This window comes from Hypomesus transpacificus, chromosome 14, assembly GCF_021917145.1.
Source record: "Hypomesus transpacificus isolate Combined female chromosome 14, fHypTra1, whole genome shotgun sequence".
NCBI classification, from domain to species: domain Eukaryota; kingdom Metazoa; phylum Chordata; class Actinopteri; order Osmeriformes; family Osmeridae; genus Hypomesus; species Hypomesus transpacificus.
Genome location: NC_061073.1, coordinates 1334329 through 1344542, shown reverse-complemented (window position 1 = coordinate 1344542; position 10214 = coordinate 1334329). Strand labels below are relative to the sequence as shown.

The 10214-nt window shown below is 39.9% G+C and overlaps 2 protein-coding genes across 5 annotated transcripts; both read right to left on the bottom strand.

Moving 5' to 3' along the window:
• Window positions 1-325: 325 nt before the first annotated feature.
• On the bottom strand, window positions 326-5845 carry LOC124476839 (uncharacterized oxidoreductase YjmC-like). Of its 4 annotated transcripts, none has more exons than XM_047034236.1 (11): window positions 5644-5845; window positions 4821-4969; window positions 4160-4348; window positions 3933-3994; window positions 3540-3593; window positions 3125-3223; window positions 2468-2603; window positions 2085-2203; window positions 1586-1681; window positions 1109-1219; window positions 326-808 (listed from the first exon to the last, which is right to left on the bottom strand). In XM_047034236.1, the coding sequence occupies exons 1-11, from the start codon at window positions 5646-5648 to the stop codon at window positions 740-742; spliced, it is 1089 nt and encodes a 362-aa protein (XP_046890192.1). In that variant the 5' UTR covers window positions 5649-5845; the 3' UTR covers window positions 326-739. The 4 variants fall into 4 exon arrangements, with proteins under 4 accessions (XP_046890192.1, XP_046890193.1, XP_046890194.1 ...); XM_047034237.1 differs by having other exon boundaries at window positions 5634-5836; XM_047034238.1 differs by lacking the exon at window positions 3540-3593 and having other exon boundaries at window positions 5644-5836.
• Window positions 5846-7402: 1557 nt separating this feature from the next.
• ifitm5 (interferon induced transmembrane protein 5) lies at window positions 7403-9926 on the bottom strand. The gene is made up of 2 exons (XM_047033949.1): window positions 9563-9926; window positions 7403-8596 (listed from the first exon to the last, which is right to left on the bottom strand). Exons 1-2 carry the CDS (start codon window positions 9767-9769, stop codon window positions 8375-8377), a joined length of 429 nt encoding a protein of 142 aa, XP_046889905.1. The 5' UTR covers window positions 9770-9926; the 3' UTR covers window positions 7403-8374.
• Between the last annotated feature and the right edge of the window lie 288 nt (window positions 9927-10214).

Here is a 10214-nt window from a genome sequence, read left to right as displayed (position 1 = left end):
AAAACCGCTAACAAGTCGCCCAATCCACGAATCAGGAGTGTTTATTCCTACTAATACACATTGCACCATCAGTAAGGAGGTGGAGGAGAATGCCCAGTATCTTACCACCATGCTCAAGTGTACAGCCCCACAGGACTTAAAGACACTATTTACCATGCCCCCCTCCTCAACACTTTGCATCTCACTAATCTGACTGATCCTGTGTCGCCACCTAGTGTCTTTGCCATATCCTATCTGCTACGCATAGGTATTTTTTATAGGATATATAATGTATAATATATCTGTAAATGTTACAAAGGAAATAAAACATAGCTGAGCATAGCTTTGATGATTTGAAAAGCAATTTAATGTATGTCTTCATACACTATAAAACATTTGTTAACTTAAGTCTATATATTATTTGACAATAATACACTTACATAAGATGACATGCACTCTGAAACTGCAAAACGTTTCGATTTAAAAACCTGTCCTTCCAAACTGTGCTGCTTAAAAAGACAAACTCTAGAATTAATAATATCCCTTTCACAAAACACAAACTCATGCTAAAATATGATTAGCAATTTGTCCATAAACAAAATTGTTTGTGAGTGTACAATTGTTTGCATGGATCAATAGAGCACACTAACTTTGGTCAAGCAATCATAGCTAATGAAATGTAATTGCTCACTTGTACTGTACTTTTTTCCATGGTTTTGTAAACGTGTGGTCATGTTGAAATAAAGTTTCATTTGACGAATTAGGAATCAGAGATCAGCCTATCACAAGGCAAAAGGGGCTCTACTCTGATTTTCTTTGCACAATCATTCTGGAAAAAAAGGAAACAGTTTAGTTAGTAAAGTTGACTTGTCATGCAACTGAAATGAAAAGCTTGAATGTGTAGGAAAGGGAGAGGTATCTAAACAGTGCTGGTGTGGAGTTGTATAGGATAGAGTGTTGCCTTAGAAAAACAGTGAGGAAAAGAAACACACTTTTCTGTACATTACATAACTTATCCTTAATCTTAAAACCACCATTAAGTACTGTAAGAATGGTTGAGAAAAGGAAAAGAATGAATGTGAGTTGAGTAAGGAGAGAGAGGAGAAGAGTGAGAAGCGAGTGTCCGTACCATAAATTTGACCACATTAATGTGGTATGGGATCCCCCCCAGCTCCTCACACCTGCTGATGTGGATCCTCTCAGGGTCTCCAGGGGTGAACACCTCCATGTCTGGCTTAGCCTCCGAACAAACACCCACATAACATTATCAACTGACATTCACAGGGGGAAGTTTTTCTACTGTGTTAAAAACTTTAAACTGTCTTTCTTAGAAGTTCATTTTGGTTTAAATCAAATAAATGTGTATTTTGGATAACTATTGTTAGCCAGCATTTGCTTGGCTTAAATAATGTAAATATGAGTCTAACTCGTTTTTTTATATAATTAAAATGCTTTTAAGTTTACAGTTGTTGGTTCACTGAGACATGTATGAAGTTTAATCAAACATTTTCAGTATCTTTATATATCAATAAAGTAAAAATGAAATAATCACATATAACTGTAAATACAAATATATTTGGGATATAATATGGTATGTCCTACTCACTGGCTCCAGTGTTCGGTGCAGGGAAAGCATATCAGACAGTCTGCTGTTGAACCCCGGAGCAAAGTTTGCTGGGTTTATCGCTACAAAACATTGACCCTGAGGGAACATTACAAAAAAACATGAACTGCAGCCAAGGTCAAACTTGGTTTGCTATTTCCGGACTAAATGTGAACTGAAAAGTAACAATAATCAAGCTTTTGCTAAATTGTAACAACATACAGAAGACTAGTGTGTCTCTGGGTAAATTGCCTTTCATATTCACGTTATTATGCTTTCCTTAAACAAAACGAAAAAGAATAAAGCTTTGGAGCAGGGAGTCAGGTGGCTGAGCGGTTAGGGCATCGGGATAGTAATCTGAAGGTTGCCAGTTCGATTCCTGGCCGTGCCATATGACGTTGTGTCCTTGGGTAAATGACTAAATCTAAATGTAAAGCTTTCCTTCCACAATTACTCCATGGTGTCAAATGATGATCCAGCTCGGTGGCCTTTAGAAACGTACCAGGTCTGCTACTCGGTCAGTACCCTTCCATGTGCGAATGTATCTGCTGTACTGGGAACCTGCCAGCATACCGCAGAACACCTCAACCATCATTCCCAGACCAAAGCCCTTGTAACCACCTGGGAGAAAGTCATACCCCAAATAAACAGTTATACAGTCTATTTGGATAGTCTTTAAACCCCTATATTCTTTTCTATATGTTGTTTAAGCAGCTTTACTAAAAAATTTATTTTACTCTCAAATACATTTTGGTTATGCACATTTATCAAATAAATGTACCTTGCTATGACACTCGAAATTTAGCTCAGGTTTGGAGGACAATGTGCATATTGTACATACATGTATCATTCACTGGTTAAACAGAGAGAAGGATAGAGTATGACCTGTGACCTCTCCTCCCCCAATAGGTACCAGTCCTCCTCCATCGAGCACCTTTCCTGGATCTGTACTCAGCTTGCCCTGGGCATCGCATCCCCAGCCTTCTGGTATGATGTCCCCACGCCTGTCATAAAGCTCAATCTGGAGGTTCACATACATACACACACATGAAAAAAACAAAAACAAGCACAGACATACAGATACACACAAACAAACTCATGTATAACTGCATTCATTATCAATTCATTACCCATTACCATGACCAATGAATTTGGTTAGATTTTTTTATTTTTATTTCCTGTGTAACCCATCAGCATCTCCCATCAAATTGAATTGTAGTATAAGCTTGGAAGAGTGACAGTTATATAGTACGTGTATAGTAATAAAGCAATGCTAATGGAACACAGGCTTCAGGAAATAAATGCATGCCGTGTACCAAACATGCCGATGTGTTGTATTCATTAAGTTTACTAGGGGGTTAATTAGGGGGACTAATAACTTTATGAACACACACACACACATATCTTAATAAGTTTTGAATAGGTTATAAATCATAAACATATCCAATCCCTACATTGAATTCTAGACCTTTCAGATCTACTGGTCCTGTCTTGTTGGCTTAGTCACGTGTCAGTATTGCCTGGATTTCTCCCCCCTTTTACCTTTCCTAGTGCAACAGCAGATGTTGCCATGTCCAAGACGAAACTGTCTCCATCTTGGGCCGGCGCTGCAACACTGATTGGATTGGTGCCTAGTGTACGCTAGATAATAAGAGTACAAGAGTTAGATACTGCGGAGCAAAGCACCATTAACTCTAAACGTCCCTTCACAATGCTGCATTATTCACTTACGTCTTACTGTAACATCTGTGTCATCATATCTGCACTGTTTGCAGTATTGCCATCGCTTGAATCACATACACAGTATAATTGAAATGAGGTGAAAAGCACCAAAGCATTCATGAAGCCATTTGATTTGTGGAAAATAATAAATCAAGGCATTTTTCATATGGAAACGTTGCATGAAACAAAAGGGACTCATATAAACCAGTTGTAAGGCAATGTTCCTTCCTGTTACCTCTTTGGCACGTGTAGGTACCACCAGCGGTGAGGTATTTGTATAAGACATGCCCTGTGAAGGACAAGACGATATTTTATAAGACTGAGCCAATACTTGGGAGTCAGATGGCTGAGCGGTTAGGGAATCGGGCTAGTAATCAGAAGGTCGTTGGTTCGATTCCCGGCTGTGTCAAATGACGTTGTGTCCTTGGGCAAGGCACTTCACTCTACTTGCCTCAGGGGGAATGTCCCTGTACTTACTGTAAGTCGCTCTGGATAAGAGCGTCTGCTAAATGACTAAATGTAGCCTAAATGTAATACTTACAACTACCACTTAATCTCAAAGCAGTCATTGTCAGTTCAGACGCTTGAAAAAAATACATTCATTTAAATCAAAGATAATGACACTCACAATCATGTTTTCTCTTAGTGCTTGCATTGAGTAATAGCCAGCAATACCATAATGGTTCGACCCTGAAAACAAAAAGAGATTCCAGATAAGTTATGTGTTTTATGAGCAGTAATTAGCTTAGAGTTTGTGTATCATGGTTACATTTAAACAGTCAGACCTAAGGCCAATCAAAGTTGAACGCTCCCCTCATAAAGTCGACCCTAGACCAGGTATAGCAGTGGACTTGCCATGTGCCACTACCCATCCAATGCCCACGTTGAGGGCCTTCTTGATGGCTAGGTCCATGCAGAAGTTGCCAACCACGGGCCCCAGCAAATTACTTCCATTCACAAGGGCTGTAGCAACTGTCTCCTTTTCCACCACGGGCTCCCCTTCCTTGGCACAGATCCCTGTCTGGACGTCCTTCACATATACGTCTGGATGGATGAAGAACAGAGGATTCATGTTAGCAGTATGAGCCTGGAAAGCTTAGTTGATTCATTGGTTGTATTTGGGGTCATGAATTGGTAATGTTTGGTTGGATTGTTCAGAAAATGTCAACAATTTGGATTGTTCATTAGGTGGCATGGCAACATCAATGAACCAGGGTTTCCCGCAGCACTTTGCAGTTAAGGCGGCCGCCTAAGCAACACACGCATGCCGCCTTAACTACGTTAAATACAAAAAAAAATCATGAACGATATCTGCCATGTTACTCCTGTTTTCTCCCTTTCATTCCAAACTGTGACCAACGCCAGTCTCCCACCCCCCGCTCCGCCGACAGACCCCACCCTACCACCTTAACTAACACATTTTCTGCGGGAAAACCCTGAATGAACAATTAAATTATTCAGAACTGGGATGTTGTGTTGATGTATTTAGTGATATGTGAGTGTATGGCAGTCTGACCCATCCTATTAAGGCCATGGCTGTAGTGTCCTCTCCTGTCTCCCTCCACCAGCACCTCTGCCAGGCTCTTGGCATGGCTTGGCTTGGAACCCACTGCTAACATACACCGCTCAATGAAGGCTAGCACCTCTGCTTGGGCAATCAGACACCTGGAGGGTGACATACAAAGGATTGATAAACAATCTGACAGACTGGATAACATTTGTACACTAACTGTTTCTTTCTTGTTCTATTTTAGCAAATTCCATAACCATGTAAAACCCATACATTATAAATGATTACTGCCATTATGACCAACATTTTTATAAACGCATAACAGAGTTCCACTACAACATACCCAACTTGCTCATTGTTATCTTTGCCTCTGCAATTTCCCAATGGGCATCAATCACATAGTACTCTACTTTAATATATTCTAGAGAAATGTCTCACTTAATACAGCACACCATTACACCTAGACAAATGTAACCTGTTTGATACTACCATAAAACACACAAGAATGGAACTTTTTGTCCCGTAAGCAGTGGGTCCTAAATATGTATTAGTCTATCAACCAGCATTGTGAAATTTTAGCAATTTAAATTAGGAATTCCACAACGTTAATCTGTACACATCAGTTTAGTGTTTAAATTTAATCTTATGCCACACCTTGGGGGAGCCTACACTCAGTTACAAGGCACAATGCCAAAGTTACCTTGTAATAAGGTATAGGCTCAAATGTCGGTTTTAAACATCATTACATGTAAAAAATGAATAAGAACAAGCACCAAAGTCATAGGCCTAATTTACAATTTCAATAAAAATGTGACCTACTCTTGCCTACCTCATCGTGTTCTTGCTAGTGTTCTGTCTCTTTCCCAGGTAAACGCGAAGTTGTGGTCTATGATCATGCCGTTCACCACGTTCTACATGGAAACATCTAGTTCAGTCTGTCTGACATCCAGACTATATGGTTGTTAAAAGAGAGGCCCTTGTTACAACAGACTGGTAGGCCTACTCTGCGCGCTATCGGTATATTCCCGAATGACACTGTCACAAGGACAGCATTATGTAAACTTTGTTTTGTTGCATCAATATTTGTCGTGACTTGGCTACCTTTGGCCATTAGTGGTTATTCGACTAGCTTAACATGGAGCAAGCAGCCTGTTTTGGTGATGTCTGTCAATTAAACAATGTCGTTGGTTATTATTTGACTATAAAGCGGGTGACAAAGGAAAACAAAAAAGCGGAATAATTGAGTGGAGAACCTTGACAAATACATTTAATTTAATACAGCTGTAGGCTACTGCATAATACATTGAAGCAATGAGCCTATATTACACTTTGTGGATCCTCGCGCTAGGAACGTTGAGTATTAGGCTATATCATGCTCTGTGTCATACATGTCTATATTGTCATCATTTCTATAAATGCAGAGCCAGTGTGGTGGGGTGCTATGGGTCACTGCGCAGGGTTTGGGATCATTTCCCTCTTTGATTTACAGTATTGTTCTGCATGACGGTGGTCTGTCGGTCCTATTCCACGACATACTCCCACGATGTGCCACCTGGTGGTTGAGTGGTCATCTTACAATTCATTCAATCAGTCAGAAATAATATGGGATGTGGAAATTCAGAAGGATTCCCTGCGTCAGATTCCCCCTTCAACGGCAGATATTCTGTCGTGCACATTTACCCTTTCTAACCCCGGAATCAAGGTTTTCTTCTTGGCATGTAAAACTAACACAACTTTTTGGTATGAAAAACATTAATGTTATGATCTTAAGTTTAACAAACGTAGATAATCACTAAGCAAACAGACACAAAACAAACCTAATTTTACAGTAGCCTAAAAAAAGCCACTGTGACATAGGCCTACATTAACATTTGACATTTTCGTCATTCAACCGACGCTTTGATCCCAAGCGACGGACACACAGTCCAACTTTACCATGTGACAGCTTCCTCGATCGCCTCAGCATCATGTAGTCAGATTCGTAACCATGGTTAACTGTTAGATGTATTGCCACAGGAGATATAACTAGCTGTTTTCTATGACCCATTTGGTTGTTGCAGACTTCAGTAAGGGGTAGTTGCTGTGGCCATGTGGGACCTGCTTGTGTCTATATGGTTGCAGCATGCATTCGTAGGATAGGCGTGTGCACTACTATAGTTCTGTAGCAATCGGCTAGTTTTGGTAAGCTTGGTCTGCTAATTTGTGTACAAATGTTTGCGTAGGGCCTATAATGTCTGTATATCTGGAAGCAAGGGGCATATATTACCCACTGCTGCTCTTAGACACCAGTTAGCAGTTTTTCTGACTAGAACACAGTGCAGAAGTTCCCAAAACGGAAGGGAGGGGTTGTTATATTTAGCTTTCAAACCATGCAGTCCGAATTCTAGTCTCTAATTCACCATGAGACACACATCTGGAAAAGCAATGCGAGGAAGGAGAAAATAGAATGTTGGCCGGCAGGCCTGTTATTTGTATTTGTATTTATATATCATTGCTAGTGCCTAAGAGGACATTGCTGAAGTGGAAAATACAAGGAATGGGAGGACAAGAAGGGACTGAATATGGATGATCAAAGAGGACACCAATAATGAAGCTTCGACATTCTTAAACAATTTGGATGGACTGGGTCAGAGGACGTTTGTGAGATGTTTGTGAGACAAAAACATGGAGAACTTCCAAAAGTAATTTTAGGATATATCATATTAGTTATTTCAGATGAATACTAAATTGCAGCAAATGAACCCCCAGATGTGACTGAAATACATTTCAAGAGACACATGCCTGTGAACTCTTCAGTGTTCATGTCAAACAGTCTAAAGATATCCTAACTTCAGCTATGTGGAGGTTTTGTCTCCATATCCAAATGTGGATGAATGTGGTGGCACAAAAATCTGAAAAAGCATTTCTGGATCAACACTAACAGTGGGCTAAAATTGATTTAATATGCTACAATATTCTCATCCCAAGCTATATTATTTGCTGAATGCTTGTTTGCTGAATGCTTGCTTATGATTACACAGGTAGCTTAGCCAAGTGAGGGACATTAACCAAAAACTGTCAAAAGATTTTTTAAATGAGTGATGGAAGGTAATGCAAAGAAATCTTTCTGGTAAAAATATTACACATATGGCACAATGGCACAGTATCTGACCCTTAAAGAAACATCATTGTTTTTGATCACATTTTCCAGAATTGACAGAGAACGACATAGTCTAACAATACTACAATGTCAACAAAAGTAACACTGAAATTATAATAATAATGTATGTGAAAATAAAGTGAACAAAGAGCAGTTGTAATAAAATTAATAAAATTAAACAGAACAAAATATAACACTTTTTCTTTTTTTGTTTTGTTTAAAGTTTTGTCTTGAATAAGGAAGGAGATCATCTCTTGAACCTCCTCCTTCTCCCCCAACCCCCTTCTCACACACTCCAATTTGATTTGATTTCAATGTTGAAATATTCTCCACCTTCTCCCATCCTTCTTCCTCCGCTCTTCTCTTTCTTTCGCTCCGACTCTCCCTGTCCACCTTCTCTATGCCTTCTCTTGTGTCCTGTCTACCTGCTAAAAAGCTTCATAAAACTCTGAAAGCCATCTTCTCCAAAGAAGTCAAAGGAACCCTGAGAGGTGCCCAGGTGGACCAGCAGCAGCACCAGGAGAACCACCACCAGCAGGGGCACCAGCAGGTTCCAGCCAGCAGCTAGGATGTTGTACCATTTGGCCTTGTCCGAACACTCTTGGGCAGCCTGCAGGTTCCCCATGGTCTTCTGGTCTCTAGCCTGAGCTCAGAATGAATGGGTGGAGGGAGAGAAAAGAGGACAGAAAAAAAGAGTTGGTTGAGATTGATCATGTGCAACATTTCATTTGCGAAACTATTTGTGTAGTTGGTGATAGGGTGACTGTATGTAGAATATATTTCAGTTGGTCGATACTCCATCTATTAGCTACAACTATATCATAAAGTACAGTTAATCATTGTCACTTATTACTACTCATATAGTCACATAGTTTTTCTTTGGTGGGTTAAAATCAAATGCATCATATGCATGGCCATTGAGCCAGTGAGCCAGTGAGAGCCTCTGGAAGTTCATGTTTGCACTGGGTGGTCCACCCATACTATGCACTCTTTCATTAGCCATGACCACTTGCGTATTAAGAAGATGCCAATTACATCATTTTTAAACGTCCAAACAGTCGGTCTGGCTTTAGCATCTCTAATTGGCACTTCTGAATCCATTTCACCACAAGGGCTGTGTACGATTTTTATTTATATGTAAAAAATTCAGGCTGATGTATGTAATTCAGAAAAATTTATGAAAAGTCCAAAACATATTCCACCCCTTTTAGGTTACAGGTATTGTCTCACATGATTTTGATATCTTTTGGCATGCAAAAAAAAAATTGAGGGCATGACAACTGAATCATGAATGAATCAATGAATACTGGACATTTGTTAAAGGAGATTAATATGAGATTTTTGTAGCTAAGAGGGCAAACAATTTCCCATTTCCTGTGCAACCAGGATGTTTTACAGTGACTTAACTTAAGATTATGTTGCAATACTTGATAGCAGTATCAGTCTGCTTCCATATTGTTACTGCTCAACAATGTTTTGTTTTTTTTATCGGGCAAGTTTGGTAATGCTTTACATTTCTGGTAGTGCTGTATGTTTTATAGTTGCAGTCTGTCTAGCACTCATAGAAAATGGGAACAAAAACAAAAGACATGCAGAAAAAAAACCTCACCTTGATAGAGTAGATTAGAGCCATGAATCCCAGACAGCAGAAGTTGACATAAAGAGTGTTACACAAAGACCAGACCAGATAGTCGCTGGGTGGCTTTTTGCCATCTGCCCCCATGTTCACCACTGTAGACCCTCCAGGCTTACGACTAGAGTTGCAGTTGGTAAGCGGGGTGCAGTCAGATGGATAGTTGTAAGCATGGTTGTCCATTTTAAGTATTTCGCACAAATCTCCCTAGTTTGGTGGAAAAGAACGTCGCTGTAAAACCTCCTGCACCCACACTGTCCAAGTGTGTGTATGTTACCAACAAGGTCTTAAATGATCCCTAAAGGGAGGAGGATGGAAAGGGTGGAAACTGGCACAGAATGAATTGGGCAGGGACTCTTCAGGTCTGTCATTATGCGGTGGGAGATGAAGGGAGGGAGAGAGAGTGGCTGGGTGGGACACAAGCAGGACATGGAGGGGTGTAATTGGAAGGATGGGAAGATGAATACGGGAATGCAAATAGACAGACTAAATGCACTGTTGTATATTAAGAAACTGTTTAGTTGATGTTTCAAAACACTATAAAAGTGAAAAGTGAATACAAGTTTGTAAACTTTTCTTTGTCAATGAGTTTAAACAATAACTGTTTTCCTTACAATAACATATACCA

What these genes read in the sequence shown, in the direction of transcription:
- LOC124476839 (XM_047034235.1), bottom strand. Translation starts at nt 4,983, where the DNA reads ATGTCACCCTCCAGGTGTCTGATTGCCCAAGCAGAGGTGCTAGCCTTC. An exon ending in TGGGGGAGGAGAGGTCACAG is followed by an intron (nt 2,204 to 2,467) that starts GTCATACTCTAT and finishes ACTTTCTCCCAG; the next exon opens with GTGGTTACAAGGGCTTTGGT. An exon ending in TGCACCGAACACTGGAGCCA is followed by an intron (nt 1,220 to 1,585) that starts GTGAGTAGGACA and finishes GTTTGTTCGGAG; the next exon opens with GCTAAGCCAGACATGGAGGT.
- ifitm5 (XM_047033949.1), bottom strand. Translation starts at nt 9,769, where the DNA reads ATGGACAACCATGCTTACAACTATCCATCTGACTGCACCCCGCTTACC. An exon ending in CTCTAATCTACTCTATCAAG is followed by an intron (nt 8,597 to 9,562) that starts GTGAGGTTTTTT and finishes TTCTGAGCTCAG; the next exon opens with GCTAGAGACCAGAAGACCAT.